This window comes from Leptonychotes weddellii, chromosome 2, assembly GCF_054177405.1.
Source record: "Leptonychotes weddellii isolate Sample4059 chromosome 2, ASM5417740v2, whole genome shotgun sequence".
Classification (NCBI taxonomy): Eukaryota; Metazoa; Chordata; class Mammalia; order Carnivora; family Phocidae; genus Leptonychotes; species Leptonychotes weddellii.
Genome location: NC_138370.1, coordinates 173,705,103 through 173,726,579, shown reverse-complemented (window position 1 = coordinate 173,726,579; position 21,477 = coordinate 173,705,103). Strand labels below are relative to the sequence as shown.

At 46.1% G+C, this 21,477-nt stretch overlaps 1 protein-coding gene across 7 annotated transcripts in view; it reads left to right on the top strand.

Moving 5' to 3' along the window:
* Positions 1 to 21,477, top strand: part of EVC2 (EvC ciliary complex subunit 2) — a 124,793-nt gene that overhangs the window by 93,297 nt on the left and 10,019 nt on the right. For 6 of the 7 annotated variants that reach the window (XR_014143104.1, XR_014143103.1, XM_081812643.1 and 3 more), the window contains 2 exons: positions 12,564 to 12,791; positions 20,867 to 21,081. Coding sequence is in view for 5 of the 7 variants with exons in the window: in XM_081812643.1 (XP_081668769.1) it covers positions 12,564 to 12,791; positions 20,867 to 21,081 (443 nt within the window). In the remaining 2 variants the exon portion in view is untranslated. The remainder of the gene's footprint in view (positions 1 to 12,563; positions 12,792 to 20,866; positions 21,082 to 21,477) is intronic. The other variant, XM_081812644.1, reaches the window with a different exon arrangement.

Sequence of the window (21,477 nt, the reverse complement as noted above, 5' to 3'; positions counted from 1 at the left end):
CATTCCCACCAACAGTGTAGGAGGGTTCCCCTTTCTCCGCATCCCCGCCAACATCTGTCGTTTCCTGACTTGTTAATTTTAGCCATTCTGACTGGTGTGAGGTGGTATCTCATTGAGGTTTCGATTTGGATTTCCCTGATGCTGAACGCTCATTTATTTTGTTTGCTTTTGAGTGCCTGTGAGTCCAGGTACCTTGCTTAATACTTTATATTCATATATGTATGGCTTATGTGTAATAGGTACGCCAGGCAGTCGTGGCTCCAGCGCCTGAACCTAAAGATCTCCCTCTGCTCCCTGTGGTCAGGCTGCCTCTGCATCAGATGCTCTAGTCAGGATTGACAGGGAATATTCTCATCGCATGTGGTCATCTCTCATGGTCATGCAGTGTGGGACAAACACGCGTTGGCTCCCACATCGATAAGATGAGGATTTTGACATTGATAACCCGCTAGTGACAGGGTTTTTGTGAGGATCAGACAGGAAGGCACTTTTAGCTTTCAATGGGCTGCAGTGCTGGTTTTGTCCAAGGATGGAGCAGCTCCACGTGAGCGCCAGAACCCAGAGGAAGGCAGACAAGAGGCATTTGTCAGCTGTAACCTTTTAATGACAGGCCATCCTCACAATTGGCTCTCTCACTGTGGCAAGTGCCAATAGAATACGCACTCTCAACTCAACAGCTTTGATGTTCCTCCCGAAATTGATCGATTGCGTTGTCTTAGCATTCAAAACGCAATCGTTCAGATTTTTCATTTCCAGGGTAATTGTAGAGGGAAATGACAGCCCCGGGTTTGCATGCCAGCAGCTGAGAGTAGTGTGACCATGTTCCGGGATGGGGAAGTGCCTCAGGGCTCATGTAGCTGGAGCGAGGGCCTGGGTCAGAGAGCCATGGCAAAGCCTCTGTCTGGCTGGCAGTGTGGTGCCCCAAAAGGGACTCTGGCTTCACTGCTGGGGCTGCCAAGCATGCTGGAGGCACCTGCTAGGTGTCTCCTTTCTTTATGAGAATCCATGTCCGTGATCCCTGCAACCCTCCCCTCCAGGTTGATATGTGCCTCATCTGGACTCTGCCATCAGAAGAGGTTGGGAGAATTGCCCAAGGTCACACTCAGTACGCACTAGAGCTGGGGATGGAACAAGGCACATCTGCCTCCATCACCCACGCCCTTCCATCATGGTGCTGTGACCCAGCAAGCTCAGACTGTGTGAAGGCTCAGCCTCCCGAGGTGGCTCTCCCGTGCCCATCCCACGTCCCCTCGCCTTTCTTTGACTTCTTCCCTTGCCCTTCTTGTCCTGCCCCTGTCCTTCTGTCTCCTTCCACTTCCTCCTTTAGGGAATGTTTTTTGGACTGCCTTCTCTGGGCCAGTCCTGGTCTCGGTTTCTGCTCTTGAGATGTTCACAGTTTCAGATGAGCGGCCACTTTGTGCATCAGCCATTTGGAGGTTCGCATCCTGCTTTCAGATAGAAAATCCACTGGGCTGATCTGCACTCCACCTTGCATGAGTGGCTGTGTGACTGATTCACAAAGAATCATGTGACTGATTCAGAGAGACAGACAGACAGACAGACAGACAAGGGTGGGCTTCCTGCCTGACATCTTTTTCTGCATAGCTGAGAGGCTAATGGAGTGAGGACTCTGCTCTGGTCCCTGGCAGCTGCTTGAGGGGCTGGGGTGTGCCTGTGATCAGAAATGGGACACTCAGCCAGGGACAGCCAGGCCTTCTGATGAGCTCACTGTAAGCTCACAGATGCATCATTTTAAACCTGGAAGAGTCTGGAGGGCATGTACATTTTAGAATAAGTTAATCAAGTTCATAATTAAATTTCTGTTGTGACTACTTGAAATTTACAGACTAATTTGAGAATTATTCCATCCCCCAAAAGGTGGAATGTTTCTTTTTTATTTGGAACACTTGTTTCCGTAAGTAGGGTGACCATAGATCTCAATTTGTTTGGGACGGTTCCAATGCCCCTCCTTTTCCCTCTTAACTTGGTGATAAAGCATATGGTCACCTTATACATAAGGTCTTTCTTTGTGGTGATTTCTAGATACATTATAGGTTTGCTTGCAGTTGTGAATGGTAACCTATTTTCAATTATATTCTTGACTTAATACTGGTGTAAAGAAATGTTACCAGTTTTTATTTATAAGTCTTTCCAGACTGCCTTATTCTGTGTCTGGGGCCAGACATCTGGGTCCAAGTCCTAGATGGGCCACTTGTCAGCCGTGTGATGTGAACTTCTTAACTGTTGTGTGCCCTGGTGTCCTCATCCTTCAAATGTGGATAATAGAAGCACCCACCTTTTAGGGCTGTTGTGAGGATTCATCTACCGGTTCTCGTGATTTTCTGGGTCATCAGTCATCATGTCCACAAATAATTGTAGTTTAGTCTCCTCCCTTCCAAGCCGCTACCTCATTTCTTTTTATCACTGTTTCCACGTCCTTATCTGCTGGTTCCATCATCTCCCTCACTTCCACTGACAGATTGTGCTCTGGATTGTGGATCCTATTTTCTGGCTTCTTTGTGTGCATGGTAATTTTCGATCAGAAGCTAGGCATTGTAGGTTTTACATGCTGGGTCCCAGGTTTTGTTGCATTTTCTATAATCGTGTTGGAATTTTGACATGTATTTGAGTTGTTTAGGATTAATTTTACCCTTTCAAGACATGCTTGTAAGTTTTGTTAGGCGGGATCGAGAGCTGCCTTTAGTTGAGGGCTAATGTATCCCCATCACTGAGGCAGTACCCTTCTGAGGACTCTCCCTGATGCCTGTGTGCTTTTTTCACTCTACCTAATGGGAACACTGACTCTTCCCAGCAGTGTGAGATCTCCGGCAATTGCTCTGCCTGAGATTTTTGGGTTCTTTTTCTGGTGTGATGTAGTTTTTTTATCCAAGCATGCCCAGCACTTAGCCAAAGACTTGAGGACACCCCTGTAGGTCTTTGGAGTGCGTTCTCTCTCTCTCTCTCTGCAGCTCCCTCCTCTTTGGTACCCTGCCCCACAAATTCTAGACACAGTGGCCTCCCAAACTCTGATTTTTTTTTCTTAACCTGGTGCACCTGCTGGGCTTCCCCCGGGTCCTCATCCAATGTTGCATCCTAGGAACTGCATCCAAGCAGCAAGCTAGGGTGGCTGTGGGGTCACCTTGTCTATTTCCTTTCTCAGGTAGGCCAATCCTGTGCTGCCTCTTGTCCAGTATCTGGAAACTATTGCATCTTGTACTTTACCTGGTTTTCTGGTGGAGGGAGAGTAAGTCTGTTCCCAGTTCTTCCATCATGGGCAGAAGTAGAAATTTTTTACCTATCCTTTTGTCATTGATTTTGAATTTTAACCTATCCTTTTTTAAAAAATTTTTCGGTTACTGATTTGTAACTTTGCTCTATTTTTAGTCAGAGAATAAAGTATATATGATAATAATGCTTGGGAATTTATTGTGGCTTACCTTTGATTTTATATCAGTTCTATTTTGAAAGATATTTGATTTGTCCTCAGAAAGGTTGTTTTCTGTTAGGTATGGAGAAGGGAGGCCTCAGAGGCAGGTAGGAGCTAGGGTATGGGAGGCCTGGAGGCTGTACTAAGGTGCTCAGCCTTTGAGGCAAAATTGGTAAGATTTAGGCACTTTGTAGAGAATATTTGGGGGGATATATTCATTTTTAGTTCTGTAAGGAGGTCTCTATTGGCCACTTTTCCTTTCCTGAGCTCTGCTCTCTTTGGCTGTAGGGGATGTGGGCCTTGTCTTAGTCTGCTGAGATAGAAGCTAAGGTTGCAGTCCCCACCACCACTAAGAAATGGCTTGATTTCTGTGAACTGAAGGGCCCTGGGACTAGACACCTCAACAAGGCAAAGGGTCCAGTGTAGGCGTGGTGGCCAGAGTCGCCCTACAAGGGTCAGTTATGTCAGTCCCCGCTATTCTCTCCTGGAGGGCAGCCAAGGAGGGCTGCTCAGAGGTGGGTGCCTGATTGAGGAAGGGACATTCGGGCTTCTTCCCTGACCTCCAGGTGACTCTCACCAGCTTGGGACAGTTGATCAGATCTGTAGGACTAGAGGGCTGCCACTCAAAATGGTGCCTGGCCAGGGTCTTACCTGCTGAATGCCTTGACCAGGACTGGGAATGTATCTCTTCCACTTGCTCCAGTGCCTAGGCCAATCCACAAAGCACAAATACACAGCACAAATTATGGGACTCATTTTTTTATTTTCCAACTAGTAGAAATAGTTCTATCTGTCTGTCTACATCTGCGCTCTCTCTCTGTCTCACCTGTCTCTGCTTTTTACCTAACACTGAAACTTGAAGACCTTCCATATCACTACATAAGAGTTTCCTCGTGGCTTTTTACAGCAGCATGACATTTCATGGTATGTGTGACCCTTAAATGATGTAGCCAGCCCTCAATTAATGGAAATTTAGGTTCTTTTCAATCCCTTGATATTTCAAATGATCTTAGATCCTATTCATATATCCTTCTCCACTCTGTAGTGAGACATGTGGAGCAATAATGACTATTTCTGTTTCACAGATGAGAAAATTGACACTCAGAAAGGTGGAGGGACTTGTCCAAGGTTACACTGCTGGCAGGTGGGTGAGTGGAGCCTAAAGCACAGGTCTCTTGATCCCCATCCCTGTGTCACATTAGCAGATCTGAGTTGATGGATCCAGAAATGAAGGGAATGTTTCAGCTAATCTTAATGTGCTCCGCTGTTGTTTTTGCACACAGTATATATAAATTTCTCATAAATATTCTTTAGGAACATTTAAATATGAATGTGAAAATGACACGATCATATTTCCTGCTCACCCGTCATTTCCGGTGTTATTTTAATGATGTTGTCCTCTGTCTGGGTGGCATGCCTGCCACTATATCCCTTCACCCACTTATTATTCATTCTCTGTTTCCAGGTTTCATGACATGCTGTGCATACACAGTTCATTAGCACTCCCTTCGTTCTGGAGTGGAACTCCTGCACTGCAATCGACCGTGCATCCTATTGTGTTCCTGCGGCTGCCGCAGCAATTATGCAGAGGTGGCTGCCACCGCTATCAGGAACAGCTCTCCACACTCTGTCGTTTCAGAAGTGACTAGAGTTTAAGCATGAGAATAATGTGCTCATTTTCCGACGACCTGACAAGAGAAAATACTGATGGCGCAGGCTCTTCTAAAGCTTAGAAGAGAAGGGGCGTTGACAGGGAGGGCATTTTAGGAAGGGGAGAGAAAATCTATCCATCCACAAAGACTGGGAAAGCCTCCACATGGTTCCCTTTATGTCTGCTCTTGCCCCTGTTTTATCCCTTGAGGCAGTGTCTGTCAAAGTCATCTCCTGAAGCTTTGTTCTAAGGGAAGTTTCATAGCTTCCCACCATCCCCAAACAGATTCCAGATTCCTGAGTGTGGCATTCAAGGCCTTACCTTTCTAATCTGTCCCACTTCTACCTTTCACACACCAAAAGGTTACCACAATTCTCTTTTAATGGTTTGAATGTAGTAACTTTTTGTTACATTGTCCGTTTTTAAAAGTTTTCTCTTCATTTTTATAAACCTTATGCATGCATTCTTTTAGAGTCAAATAATTCTACAAGGTTTGTGCTAAAAAAGAGCAACTCCTATAACCATTCATACATACATTCTCAAATCCCCAGAGGCAATGACTTCTAATTTTTTAGCTAGATCTTTTGGCATTTACCTCCATATTACCAAATAACATGCTTGTCTTGCTATTTCTTGATTTCTTTACTTTGGGTATTATTTATTCACCTTTCTTTATGGAAATACGATTTAGCTATCTTTCTTCTTTCAACCTGCAACACACATGAGGGTTTTCTGTTTTCCTCAATATATTAGATGTATATTAGAGATTTCTATTACTATGATTATTTAAATATTATTCACATCTGAGTTATATAAAACTGAGATTCGTTTTTCTTTTCTGTATAACTTTTTGTTTTTTCCTGGAGTTAATACTGCCCTTTGGTTTCTTTTTAGTTACTTTTCTATGTACTTACCACTAATTCAATACACTTTTTGACAGCTGACCAAATATCCTGTCAGGACCACCACACAAGTCATGCCTTCTATTAATTTCATAACCTTTAGGAGTTCTCTCTGTACAGCTGCTGTGTTCCAATCTGGATGTTGTTATTTATACCTTATGTACAGCTGCCATCTTGGGGTCATGCTATAAAATTCCTTCATCCTTCTCTTTCCTGATTTGTTCCTTGTTTTAATGAAACACATCTTAGTTTCTTAGGAAAGGGCACGTCGGAGATTTAAATATTTTGAAATTTTGTAAGACTGAAAATGTTTTCATTCTGCTCCCATCGTCAATGGGTAGTTTGACCAGTTTCGGAATTTTTCTTAAGTTATATTGATTATGAACTCCCCTTCTTTTCTCTAATCTCTTTTTATGGATCTCTAATTATTCAAATGTTAGACCTCTTATCTATTAGCTTTCTTTTTTTCATTATTTTCCTTCTCTTTGTTTTTTGTTCTGTTTTGTTTTGTTTTACTTTCTGGGGAGTATCCTAAGTTTTATCTTCCAAACTTTTAATTGAATTTTTCATTTATGTTTTATTTATTAATTTATGAAGAGCTTCTTTTCCTCTCTGAATGCTCTCTTCTTAAGGAAATTATTTTCTTTTATTTTTTGTAACTCTGAGAACATTGTTTTTTAAAGTGTTTTTTTTTTTTAATTCTGCATATTTGTTGTTACCTCTATATTCATTAGAGGCTTTTCCTAGTGTGTGGTCATCCTTGGTCTGCTCATATTTAAGAGTAAAGTACTCAAAAGCTCCTTAGAAGCTCTGAGCCTATAAGCAGGGCCTGTGGACTGTGACCTTCACCCTGATGTGGCTGGGCTAGACCATTTACTTGGGGAACCCCAATGTTAGGATCTTTCTTTAAGGCTGGTTGGAGTCCCCAGATAAGACCATTCTCCTACCTATATAGTAAAGAACTGGCTGCCCACATTTGAGGAACCAAATAGAGGAAGAAAACTGAGATTTTAGAAGTCTGGATGTGAAGTGTCACTCGAGTCCTCTGTTTTATATGGAGACTGGTTTCTCCAAGTTCAGAGACTCTTTTGGAGATTAAATCTTTAGTTGTCACTGGGGGGAGTTGGGTGGCAAAAATCCTAGAGGCTCCACCTCTCCTCTTGTTTACCTTCAGCTTTTACCTCCACGTTCCAGTGGTGCCTGCATTCTGTGATGCTTAGCGGGAACCCACAGCACAAATTGTGTTGCTTCTTTGCCAACTCCATTTCTGGCTTAGAATTCAGTTTTGGGGGATCTGTTGAGTCCTTCGCTACTCAGTCATCTCCTTTCCAGCTTTCAAAATTTTGTGGCTATTGTCTGTTTTCTCATTTTTTCCCACCTTTCCATTCTGCCTTAAAGAAAACAGCAGATTCACGTTACAAATCTACCATCTTTTGTTAGGAAGCTCTATTGTCAATATTTTTCTATGTTGTGCATGTATTTCTTTTCAGAGAGAGAGAACATGAGAGCTGGGGGTGGGGATGCAGAGGGAGAAGCAGACTCCCCACTTAGTGCAGAGTGCAACACAGGTCTCGATCCCAGGACCCTGAGATCATGACCTGAGCTGAAATCGAGTTGGACTCTTAACCCTACTGAACCACCCAGGCGCCCTGTGCATGTATTTTTATAATTAAAAGTGAAGAAACTTTTTTAAAGGAGGAAATAAAACCCCCAATATTACAAACCATTATTTTCATATTTTTCCTGCATCCCCAGAGACTCTATTTAACTAATTATAATAATTACAATAAAGAATAATAATGGTATAATACGGCAGTTACTATTTGTTAGGGTCTAATTGGGTATCAGAAACTATAGTGGGCATTATCCCCTGTCCTTTTATTATATCTTTTCCACAGTCAAAACTGAGACTCAGGTTAAGCAACCTGTTGAGGTCACACAGCCAGTTAAATGGCAAGATTATGTGTAAGAGATAACAGATCAACCATAAACCAACCAAACAAAACTATGCTGACTAGTTTAAGGCAGTACCCTTGACTTGTTTGAGATTTTTGCACTTTGATTATCTAGCTGATGGGGTGGGTGGTAGTATCTTTCCTGTCATAGAAATCAGTTTTCCTATCACTAAATGTAAGCACTAATAATGTTTATTTAGCAGTGTGGTATTTCATTTAGTAAATATTAACACCCATTTATTGAGTCTACTCCCTTCCTGATGCAAGATGGAGGAGAGAACCTTCAATTTTTTTTTTTTTAATAATATTCTAGTTTATTGAAAAGATAAACCAAATGAGTTTTTCTATAAGTATGAGACAGGCCTATTTTGCCTATTATTACAGCACCCTTCAAATTTCTTAAAAATATATACATGTGAGCCTTCAATTTTGAACCCATCCTGCAAAGCATGGGTAAAACTGATCTGAGTGTCCTGGGGCCAGCCACGAGGATACAAGGGCATGCTCCTAGTAAAGAACATTTCATCAGTCCACTCCTCCCAGCCTTTGGACGTGAGATTCTTGATGTGACCACTCTCTCTCCACGTGCGACTTGGCTAGCGATCTCCTGGCCCCTCTCCACGCCTTGCTTACTTTTTTCTGAGGAGGGTGTTATCTGACTGGTGGGATTAAAGAGGGCGCTGGGCATGCTCAGTGCGGCTCCCTCAGCTCTCCTCCAAAGCCAGGCAGCCTGCAGGAGGCCCCTATTCTCTGTCCACCATGGGCTGCAGTTGGCAGCCTGGGGGAGTGTGTGTTCATCTGGACACTCCCTCCACCCCACCCGGGCTGCGTTCTCCAATGTAGATCTCATTACTGTTAAAGCTGACGTTTGGCCTCTGTCTGGCTCACCCATGCTTCTGTTTGTTCCAAAACCTGGGCAGGGAGGCTATGGTGTCTTGAACTCCTTCAGTGCCAGTAATTCTCTGCTGGCTGACAGGAGTTGATTTTAATTTGCATTTAAAGGATGTCACCGAACCTAGAAGAAACTACATTTTTTGAAAGGCACTGGGAAGCGAGTCAGAGAGAGGAGTAAGGCAGCGGTTGGAAACTTCCCATTTAAGAGTATTTAGCAGCATATTATTTATTACTTTAGATAGCTTGAATATTTAACGAAGGCTGTCACAGAAATGCAAATCTGTACCCTTTCCCAGGGCTCTTTTTAGACAAGGATGGAAGCCCTCGCTAGAGGCACATTCTTACTGTGCTGGAATTAACAAATTAAACTTTCCAAAGAAGAAGAGGAAAGGATTTTGGAGAAACTTTCTTATCTCAATTTCACTCTCCACGTGATTCTTACAGTACATAGGAAAGGCTTTATGCTTGCCCCCCATGTTTTAGGTGTGAATTTGCAGAAATGAAACTCGAGATCCCCTCATGGCCACCTCGCTCTGCCCCGCCCCCTTGAAGGGGGCTCAGCTTTACAGGGTATCTGGGCCACCACCCATCCAGCGGTGGGGAGGATGGAGACCCCCTGGAAGTGACGTGGAAATCTGAGCTCATGGCAGATGCATGATAAGGGGACCGCTCATCCCTTTCTTGGCCACCTGCCTGTCACTTGTGTTCTTCCTCTTGAGGGACTTGCCCTAGGTTTGCCATGGCCCTTCCTGTTGCCTTAGGGTGTGCAAAGATGTTACAACTTACCAGTTGGTAGCCTTCAAATACATACAGGTTTTGTATGGCAATTAATTATACCTCAGTAAAGCTTTTGTAAAATCCTGTGTGTTAGGAGGTATTATTCCCATTTTACAGATGACAAAATATAGTCATAGGCAGCTCAGTGAACTTGCCCAAGGTCACGAACTAGTACATGACAGAGTCAGAGCCTACTTCGGTCCTCAGTGATGAGCTCCTTCAGGGTCAGATCCACGTCTCAAGCATCTTCGCCTCTTCTCTACCCCCGCCCCATCCCCTCGGTGCATCACACATTCCTGTATATTATACATATTTGGTGCTCATTAATTATTTTTCGGATTGATGAATGAAGCATAAATATACTTTGTAACCTTGGGGTGAGAAAGCAGCTGTGGGCAAAGGGTGTTTGCAGGAAGACTGCTAGGATCCGGGAAGCGCTTTAGAGACTTGCGTCCCCACATCCCCGTGAGGGGGCTATCAGACACCGCTCTTGGGGTCCCACAAGGCTTCGCCCAGTTTTGGAAGGACGTGGGGCCACCGTTGGAGCGGTGTGGATGCCTCAGACTGAGGATGGCTGCCCGCCCTTCCACAAGGCCCACCCGGGAGGCCCAGATGTGATCCGCAGTTACCATGGAAACCATCAGTGGGCAGGGGGCTGTCACCTGGTTCTCCAAGCTAGGGAAGGATTGGGGTCTAATAGCATCCTTTTGAGAACAAGGCTTCTTGTTCTTGTTCAAGCAGGGGAATGAGCCTCCATCTCCCAAAGCAGCTGTCCTCTGCCAAAGCTCTCTGCATTGTTGCCTCTGGCCCCTGATGTCTGTGGGCTTTTCCATGAACCAAATATGCAGGTTCCCCTACCATGTGACTTTGCGGACCCTACATGCCATTTGGCGCTCTTCTGCATTCTCTGAAGCTTGTTGAAGGCACTGCCTCTCCAAAAAGTGCTCCGAGCACCCCCTCCCGACAGAATTTTCTTCCCCAGCTGACAAGCCATCTGTGTGTTTCTTTGGGGCACTTCTTCCCTCTTCCCCCCACTGGAGTTTTTCCTGAAGGTCAGGTTGTAGAGAAGAAATCTGAGCTTTTCAAACTGGGATTTGCATCTCTCCGAGGGACACACAGACGGGCACAGGAAGGCCGTGCCGCCTTGGGGGACACAGGGTCGTCGTCCTCTGCCAGGCTCCACTTCGTGTAAATATTCTTCCGTGTATCAGCCCCTTCCAAACCTCTGACGATAAACATAGGATTAAAAATAGGTTACATGGGGTGCCTGGGTAGCTCAGTCGGTTAAGCGTCTGCCTTTGGCTCAGGTCATGATCCTGGGGTCCTGGGATTGAGTCCTGCTTGGGACTCCTTGCTCAGCAGGGAGCCTGCTTCTCCCTCTGCCCTTCCTTGTGTGTGCTCTCTCTCTCTCTCTGTCTTTCTGTCTCAAATGAATAAATAAAGTCTTAAAAAAATAAAAATAGGTTACATGGCAGAAAACAAAATTCTACAAACTTTTTCAGTATTTTTTATTGGGGTAAAATATATATAAGGCGACATTTACTGTCTTCACTGCTTTTTGTGTATGGTACGGTGGCGTGAAGAACATTCACTCTGTGAGGCAACCACCCCCACCGCATCTCCAGAACTTTCATCTTCCGAAACCGAAGCTCTGTCCGCATAAAACACTCCCTCCCCACGTCTGCGGCCCCCAGCCCCCGGCACCCACCGTCTGCTTGCTGTCTGTGCATCTGACTCTGCTAGGTACCTTACGCAAGTGGATTCCTGCAGTGTTTGTCCTTCTGTGACCGGCTTATTTCACTTAGAGCATCGTGTCCTCTAGGTTCGTCCATATGGTAGCAGGTCTCAGAACCTCCCCTGTTTGAAGGCTGTGTAATATCCCATTGTCTGGATAGACCACACTGTGTCTATCCTCTGTCGATAGACACCTGGGTTGCTTTTACCTTTGGTTTTGTGATTGAAATTCCACACACTTCCAAAGATTAAATGAAAGCCTTCCCCAAGGTATGTGCTTGAGCAGGCTGCTCGTTGGCTTTTGGTTTATTGAGCCCCCTGTGAGGGGAGGGGGTGCACAGTTACAGGGACCTGCCTTTAGGGGCTCAGGCGGTGGCATCTGAGAAGATTAGACCCCGTTGTTCACGTGGCAACTTTTCTGGAGAAAGTATAAGAGGTGGTGATCATAGAGCAAACACACAGATGACAGAATGAACTGCTTGGTTATGTGACCGAGGGGAGTGGACGGATTCCCTCCTCTGGAATTTACAGAGCCTTGGGCATGGGGCCTTTCCCTGGAGGGGCCTGTGGCCTGGCAGGGTCAACAGTGTGGTGAAGGCCAGCCCAGGAGAAGAGCGTGGAACATAGGAAGGACAGAGAAGAGAGTGACAAACACGTGCCCAGTAAAGACACTTCAAAGAGAGTAGTTGGAGCCAGGGACCTGAAGGACAAGTAGGAGATCTTCAGGAAGACGGGGATGCCGGGCATTTGAACCACAGTGGGGAGCCCTGACAGCAGGCACACAGCATGGCGAGTCGGCTGGCCCAGGGTGGCCCGGAAGGGTGGAGTCCCAGGGGTATGGATGTGGGTGGCAGAGGAACAGACCAGACTTTCCAGGTCTGCCTCAGCTGGAATCAGAGCCTGTGTTAGAAAGGTTGAACTTTCATCCTCCAGCTGGGGAACCTTGAGGGATTTCCCGCTGGGTAGCCACACAATTGCCTGTACCTTGGAGAGTGATAAGTATGGAGTGAACACCAGACTCCAGAAACCCAGAGATGCCCTGCGGGTGGTCCTTAGTAGCACCTTGCAGTTTCCAGCACACTTCTTTGTGAGTATTTGAGGACTTCCCGAATTCTGAGCGAATGACCGCCACAGCAAAGCCTAGCAGGGAGTAGTTGCTCCGACCTCTCTCCCTGCCGCCCTCCCCCGACTTACCTGCCTGGCTTCTGGCCTGCCCTCCCCAGGTCCGCGCAGAACTGCTTCGGGAACGCGTGCAGCAGCTGGAGGCCCAGGAGGCCCGCTTCGCGGAGTCCCTTGTCTCCCTGCAGTTCCAGAAGGCGGCCAGGATGGCCACGACCCTGTGGGCGTACACCGCCCTCCTGAGCATCCAGGACTTGCTCCTGGAGGAGCTGAGCGAGTCCGAGACCCTGACAAAGTTGGCCTGCGAGCAGATCCTGGGGTCACACAGCCCGGTGAGTGCGGGGCTCGGGAAGGAAGAGGGACGGAGCCTGCGCCACATCTGTGGGTTCGTGGGTTCATCCTCATGTGCTCTCCTGGCTCCCTCTCTGTCAAGTGAGTGCTCGCCTGCCCTGTCTACACTGCAGGGTCACAGGGAGGACTAAGGGAGGTGACTTACAGCTCAAGCCAGCTTGATTTCATTGCCCCCAAGAAGCAAACCTTTTGAGTTTTAACATTTTTAACATTTCCGAGACAGGGCACATCTTACATCCACAACACCAGGATGGTCATCCATAGACCTGTAAAAACAGCATGGCTTTCAGTTAACAGCACCTTAGCTGCGATGAAATACTGGATTGTTGTTTCTTTTTATAATTACACTTATTACCATTATTCCTACATGCTGCATTTTTTGTCAAGGCGTGAGAGGTATAGTCATAAACCGGAAGCTACAGAATCACCTGTTTTGAGGACTAAGCTTAGGTCCTTGATGAGTTGATTTTAGAACTTCCTATGTTATTATAATTCCTCTAGAGAGGAAAAGGAACCTATGCTTACTGGGTGCCAAGTACGTGCAGCCAAGCACGAACAGGCTGTGAATGGACACACTCTCGGGTAAGCATTAATCATTCTTAATCACACATCTCAAAATGCCCCTTTAAGCACGAATGATTATAAGTAGCAATCTGCTGCTGCTCTACCTTTATGCTCTCTGTCACACATGATATTACTTAATTATCGAGCTGGGTTGTGAAGTGGGTCCTGCTATGATGTTCAGTTCTCGGGTAGAGAAATTGAGATTCGGGCAGGTGGCCGGTCAAGTTCTTTGTAAAGTCCACGTGGCTAATAAAAGCCAGGAGCGGAGTGCAATCTGTTTCTGACTTCAACCCACTAGGTCACGTTCATGGACTATCCCCGTTGATCTCGCCAGTGGGGGTTGCCATCATTCCTTTTTCAAAAATCATAAATAACATGAGGTTCTGAAGAGTCCTGAACTGTTTTTCCCATAAACATTTTGCACCCTGCATTATGTCAAATGTTTTTAAGGATAGAAAGAAGTGGAAATGTTGGTATTTCTGCACAAAACATTCAGATGCTGGATAAATAAAAATAAACCTACATCTTAATGCTTTGCGAGTTCACAAGAGAATGTAGAAAATCCCCAAAGGTCAGGGATATCCCGGGGAAAGCAAATCCAGAGGCTCAGATCCTGGGGCGAAGACTGAAATCTGCAACCCAGGGATTTGGGGTTCATTTGAGGGAATAGGAGATGAGACCGGGGGTGTCCTGAAGAAGTAGAACACCCAGTGAGGGGTGAGAGGAGAAAGCCACCTGCTGTCAAAGGAGCCACCTTTGACAGGGAAATCTGTCCTTTTCTGGCCCTGCTCCAGAGCGCTGGGGGGAGAGTGGAGAGGGGGGAGGGGAATCTCCCTGGTGAATTTTTTTTTATTATGTTAATCACCACACATCACATCATTAGTTCTTGATGTAGTGTTCCATGATTCATTGTTTGCATATAACACCCAGTGCTCCATACAGAATGTGCCCTCTTTAATACCCATCACCAGGCTAACCCATCCCCCCACCCCCTCCCCTCTAGAACCCTCAGTTTGTTTTTCAGAGTCCATAGTCTCTCATGGTTCGTCTCCGCCTCCGATTTCCCCCCCATTCCTCCCCTACTGCTATCCCCTTCTTTTTTTTTTGGCATATAATGTATTATTTGTTTCAGAGGTACAGGTCTGTGATTCATCAGTCTTACACAATTCACAGCGCTCACCATACATAGCACATACCCTCCCCAATGTCTATCACCCAGGCATTGTTTTTTTTTTTTTAAGATTTTATTTATTTGTCAGAGAGAGAGAGAGCACAAGCAGGGGGAGAGGCAGGCAGAGGGAGAGGAAGAAGCAGGCTCCTCACTGAGCAGGGAGCCCGATGTGGGACTCGATCCCAGCACCCTGGGATCACAACCTGAGTCGAAGGCAGACGTTTAATTGACTGAGCCACCCAGGCGTCCCTCCCCTGCAAATTTGTAGTCAAAGGCTTCTGTTGGTATGAGGAAGGAATCCCAAAATACTTTAGCTCTCCAGTCAGGAAATCTCCCAAGGCAATAAATTAAATTAAAATGGTTCTAGGATGGATGACTACTCCAGTGCATGGCCAAAGCAAAAGCAGATCCTCTCCAGAGAAAAATATTCTCAATCTGGGCAACTCGGGATTTTCACAGATTAATTTCACCCAAATATGAGTTCTCAATTAAAATTAGAAGTCCCCAAACACATGAGCAAGACAAGATGACATATATATAGGAGAAACAAACAAAAACCCCAGTAGATTAAAATCCCTAAAGATGTTAAGTGCTCAGATCATCAGTATAGAATATAAAATAATGATTTATGAAATCATTTTAAAAATCAAAGGTAGTACTGAAATGACTTTAAAGTTTTCATTCATATGGAGAGCAGAGCGATTCTAAACTTGCATGTATGTAATAAACAACCCAAAATAATGAAAGAAAACTTGACAAAACAGCAGGGAGAAGTTGAGAAATCTGTCACAGTAGTGGGGGATTTCAGCACACTCCTCTTTCTGTGGCTGATCAGACGAGACACATTTAAAGATACTGATGAACTAATTAACCCATTAACCAACCTGTATTTAATGTCTGCCCACAGAATTTTACAGCCAGCAATTAACAAATACATATTCTTCTTCAGCACACATTGGAACAGTTACAAACAATTAAGTTATACAGTATTATTTGACCACCTTTTTGAAAAAGAACAATGAAGTTTGAATCCATTTACGAAAAGATTAGTACTCAAAGTCCATACTTTGAAAGTTTTAAAACTTACTCCTGAATAATTCATTGGTCAAAGAAATGATAATGGAAATTTTTTAAAATGTAGAACATAAAAATAATGTAAATACAACATATTAAAATGTGTGGGATTTTGCTAAAGTCGTTTTTTAGCTCTAAGGAAAATTAATGCCCTAAACTTATATTAGAGAAGAAAAGCTTATGATTAAGATCATATAAAAAACTAGAGGGGAACAATGACAAATATGTCTGTAGAAAGAAGGAAGGAAGATCACATAAATAAAATAAGAAAAAGCCAACCAAACAAAACCATGATAGAAAAGATCAGTAAAGTGAAAAGTTGAATTTTCTGGAAAAAAAAAAAAAAAGGCTAATAAAATACACAAAGCTCCGACATGAGTGACCATATGAAATAGAGATGAGGGACCAGTAAATAATAAAAAGCAACATAACTATACATGCAGTAGAGTTTTACAAAATAAAACTCTATGAACAATTTCATGTAGATGAATTTGAAAACTGAAAGGAAATGGAAAACTTTCTAGAAAATTCATCAAAATTGACTCAAGTAGAAAAAGTCTGTATATAGTCTTATTACCATGAAAGAAATTGACTCAGTAGTCAAGAAATCTTCTGACACACACACAAAAGCACGCATCCCAATAGTTTTACAGGTGAGCTCCAACAGACTTTTGCAGTCTCATCTACAAATTATTCCTGATGTTAGAAAACTAAGGACTATTCCTTATTTTATGAAGCTCAGCTCACCCTGACCAAAACCAGATGTAAGTCGTATGAGGAAGAACAATTACAGTTCACCCTCTCTTGTAAGCATAGATGTTCACTATATTACTAACATAACTTGGCCATCCATAAAATAATTAGTACATTACTAACTAAATTAATTAATTTAATTAATTTAGTAATTACTAAAATAATTAGTACAGCACAGCCAGGTTGAGGTTTTCCCAGGAATATAAGGTTGGTGTAACTTTAAAACCTCCATTTACAAAGTTGACCACATTAATGGATTAAAGGAGAAAAGAAAAAACTCCATATGATCATTTCAGTATAACCAATCAAGTATTTTATCGAATTCAACACCCACCCAAGATGAAAACTTCTCAGCAAATTAATGACGGGGGAAACCTGCACTGGGTATTTACCCAAAGTCCACAGCAAGTGTGAGTGAGAGGTGATGGGCGTGGGGGTGGGCTGGCCCCGAATTATAGGTGAAGGACAGGAGGGGCAGGTCAAGGTTGTGTATCAGTTAGGGGCAGAGGAGACACAAGGAGCTGGTGGTGTCCAGCTCACAGTTTACCTGCTGCCCCTCGAGGGCCCTGGACAACCCCTCAGTTCAGCCCTGAGATACCTCGTGGCTCTTTGTACTTAAAACCGCCCTGATTTCTGTCGTCACTGGGTGGTACGACACATTTGCAGTTTTATCTCACAGCCTTTTTGAGTAACATCAAAGCTTCCTTATTCTTGACTGTGTTTGGAAGAGTTCTGTGACCTGAACTGGGAGAGACTGCTCAAAGTCACATGTAGTATTGAGTTGGTGGAAACGCAGCTAGTGTTTTCTCGATTTGCATTTCGGAGGGAAGACAAACCTGTGGTTTGGCTCGAGATTCTAGATTTTCATTCCACAGTTTGATCATTCTGTGAAAACCGCTTTCCCATTGTGAACGGGTTTTTAAGCTGTTAGACATTTAGGGGAATTAAAAAAGCATGAAATGAAATGCTTTGGAAGAAAGGGCTCGTGAGAGAACCATATCGAGCGCACCTCCTTGGATGAAAGATTTAGACTCCTCTTGTGAAATGGGAACATGGGCAAGGCATAACTAAATCATGGGGCCAAGCGGCATGATGGGCAAAGCTACGGAGGATGGACTTCCTTATAATGGATAAAGGGACCGGGGACCGACTATACCCACGGTATCCGCCCTGTAGATCCACTGTTCAAGCCTGAACCCAGGGTCTTCCTCTGCTCTTCCTCTGGTTTACTGCCCACTTGCTGTTAGTCACCCAGTCTGTGGATTCTTCCTGAACTTTTGTCCTCACTTCTGACTTTTGCTGGCCCAGCTTTGCTGCTGATGAATCCAGATGTGAAAAAGAAAAATAACACTAATAGTAAGTTGCTTCCTTTAATCGGACTCTCATTAAGTCCAAAGCATCGTGGGAAGGGTTTGAACCTTCTGTCAAGCCCATGATGCTTTGATACCCATTCTACAGATGAAGGAGGGAGGCTCAGGAAGGTTTCGGCATTGCATCAAGCTCCCGTCCCTGGAAAGCAGAGCCTGTGCCTTCTGCAAAGCCTGGCTCCTGTCCTCACATCAGTTTCCCTCTGCCTACTCTGGCCCCCTCTACACTGCAGCCCGAGGAGGCTCTCTGAAAAACAGAAACGATCATTGACAGCCCCACCCTCAACTCTGGATTATTTAAAACCCTCTCCTTCACTACTCTCAGAGGGACCCCGCATTTCAACCCCCGGACCTTCTCGCTGCTCCTGCACCCTTGAGCGACGTTCAGGCCTCCATTCCTCTGAATTACCTCTGCCTCGCTTCTGCTTCACCCCTTTGCAAGCTCATATCCATATTTTGAGACAAGCCAATGTTGCCTCCTCTGCGAAGCCATCCATGATTCCCTCGGGCAGAGTTGGTCTCTTTCAGCTTTGTGCTCACACACCCTCCCTCCCCAATCTCTGCGATAGCAGGTGATGGCTGTTACCATCACTATAACTGTAAGGCTGTCGTCCACGCTAGGCTCTGAGTTCCCACAGTCCAGGGGCCATGTCTCATTCACCCCTGATCCCTTTTGCCCAATAAAAGGCCTGGAACTCTCCAGTCTATCATCTCATTATCTATCCGTCTAACCGTTCATTCAGCCTATACCTATGGAGTGCTTACCAGAGACAGCAGAGCTGAGGGATGGGGCCCAGAATCAGAGAAACCTGAAATCACTCCTCACTGAGGCTCCCGTGCAGATTTACGACTTCAGGAGTTTGACCGGTACTCTCTGTGCCTCAACCACCGTATCTATAGAATGGGATAATAACACATTTCTACCTTGTGCTGAATCGAGTCTAGCAGTACATGCTAGCCGACGTTATTATTATGAATAATCAAGACGATGATGCTGATCGTGACTGTTCTTTCTTCTGTGAGCCAGGCCCTGGGCTCCCTGTTGGAGAGAGGGGTGGACAGGCCAGCTGTGGTCCCGGGCTCCCTGCCCTCAGCAATGAAACCGCAGTGAGGAGAGTTCCAGAATCAGGCCTTGGAATTCCACTCGTGCAAAGTGGCAGGTGGCTGCACGGGGTGTGGAAGGAGTCTGGGGGCCAGGCTGGCCTCTGGGAGAATGTGCTGTCAGCAGTCACAACCTGCAGGACACATTCCCATCTCATTTCCTGTTCTCAGCCAGGACTCGCCTGGTCTTGGAAAAAACGTGTGCTCTCTGTGCTCTACTCATGCCCTGGAGACACTGGCAGCTGTGGGTTCAAGCCTGCCTTCCCCACACAGTGGTCAGGGCTGGCCAGCGAGAGTCTGAGATCAGTGAGTGGTGCACGACTAGGCTCCGGGGGTGCTGACAGAACGCGCTGTCAGAAACTCATTAGCTGTTGCGAGCTCTGTGTTTGGTTATGTTTACCTTTGGGATGCTGCAACAAGACGGATGGTCGTAATTAGAAACGTCCATGGGTTAGAAGGCCCTGCTCAAAAGTGTTCAAAGGCTTCCATGGCCCTGGGGGCAAAACCCAAATGCTCAGCACACGATGGCCTCGGTTTCCCTCTCTGGCCCCCTTTTCTTCACTCTTGGTTCTTGAGCAGTGTTTCTGAGCCATGGGGGGGGGCTTTGAGTCTCTTTTGACAATTTGATGTAAGCTTTGGCTCCTTGGCAGAAAGGCAGACTCTTCTGCACTTATTTTAGGAAGATGATGGACTACCATCCTCTAAGGAGCCCATCCGAAGCCCCTTAGGACTAAACCGCAGTTTCACCCCCTGCCCCGACTTAGAGCCCTGGCCTATCTGGTGAGTCGTGGGTTCAATATGTCTGCATTCTGCACAGCCTCTTGTAGCCAGATTATCTGATTTTATTGGCCCAAGAATGCAGATTTCTTCTGCTTGGTCAGTGAGAGGCAGTGTAGCATGATGGTTAAGGACACAAACCCTGGCGTGACCTGGCCTGGCTCAGATTCTGGCTCTGCCACCTAAGAGCTGCATGAGACAGCAAACTACTTTAACTCTTTTGCCTTAATCTCCTCCTCTGTAATGGGGAAAATAAGAGTGTGTATTCCCTAGGGTTGTTACAAGGACTCAATGAGATTCATATATAGTGGGCACTAGGAGCGGTGCCCAGCGTGCTGTGGGTCCCATCAGCGACAACCGTGGTTGCAATGCTCAGGCACAGGCTTCACCCCAGATGGATGAACGTGTGCTGGTGCCTTAACATATTATCAGCGACAGGTGCCATCTGGTGGGCTCGGTGCTGAGCGCTGCAGACACCGAGCTGGAGATGCAGCCCTGTCCCCTGGAGTTCACACTCTAACAGGAGGGTACAGGGACATCAGGCAGCTACAAAGATGGGGCAGTGTCTGAGTTGGCTCAGGCTTCTGGAACAAAACACCATAGCCTGGGGGCTAAAACAACAGACGGTTCTCTCCTAGTTCTGGAGGCTGGAAGTCCAAGATCAAGGCGCCAGCAGTCTGTTGCTGCTGAGAGCTTTCTTCCCGGCCTGCAGACAGCCACTTTCTTACTGAGTCCTCACCTGGCAGAGAGTGGGGGTCCTGGTCTCTCTCTTCCACGCCTTAGAAGGACACTAATCCCATCATGGGGCCCCACCTTCATGACCTCATCTAAACTCAGCTGCCTCCCCAAAGCCCCACTCCCAAATCCCATCCCGCTAGGGATGAAGGCCTCAACATAGGAATTGTGAGGGGCTGCAGACATTCTGCCCATCTGTGATGGGCATACACAGGGGAGGGTGAGTGGGCGCCTTCAGAGAGGGAGTCTGCACCGTCCCAGGACCTGAGGGGCCCTTCCCTGCAGAAGTTCTTGAGCCAGGGCTCGAAAGGAGACTCGGGAGTAGCCAGGCAAACAGAGGAGGGCCCTGCAGGTGGTGGGAGCCGCATGTGCGAAGGCAGGGAGGCGTGAGAGGTCGCGGTGTGGCCTCCTTGCGCTATTTGGCACAGCTGGACAGGGGACGCGGGCAAGAGTGGATCATGCCAGGCCCAGGAGGTCTGATTTAATCTGTGGACCCCTCACCTTCTGTGCACAGGAGCTCCAAGAGCTGGAGAGGAAGCTAGAAGACAAGCTGGCACATCAGGAGGCAGTCCAGCTACAGCGGGCTCTGGCGAGTCGGCAGCAGTGGGCTGGGGACGAGCCCGGGCTTCTGGCAGAGCCTGAGGATGCAGATTCTGGAAGGCACGTCTCTGCTGTCCTGCAGCAGGCCCTGAGCCAGGGCCGGAAATTACTGGAGCGCCACCAGCAGAGGTGAGCCCAGTGCCCGGCGGTGGCGCCGTGTGGGATGGGTCCTCTGCAGGCCTGGGGGCCCCTGGCCTCTCCACTCAGCTGGACGCCGCCCCCGGCTGTCACGTTCTTGTCTGAGGCATCCTCCCAGTGCTCAGACACCAGCTGCTGACTTAGGAGCGCACTTCTTCCCTGACATCTAACTATACTTTGGTTTATTTTCTTTGTAAGGTCATTGAGGTTTTCACTGAACATATTTTTTTAAGCTTTTTATTTTTAAATAGTTGTAGACTCACAAGAAATTTCAAAAATAGTGCAGGGAAGGTCCATGTGCCCTTCATCCCGCCTTCCCCAGTGGTAACATCGTACATAATCATAGCGCTTTGTCCAAACACCAGTGCGATGCAGTGAATACAGATC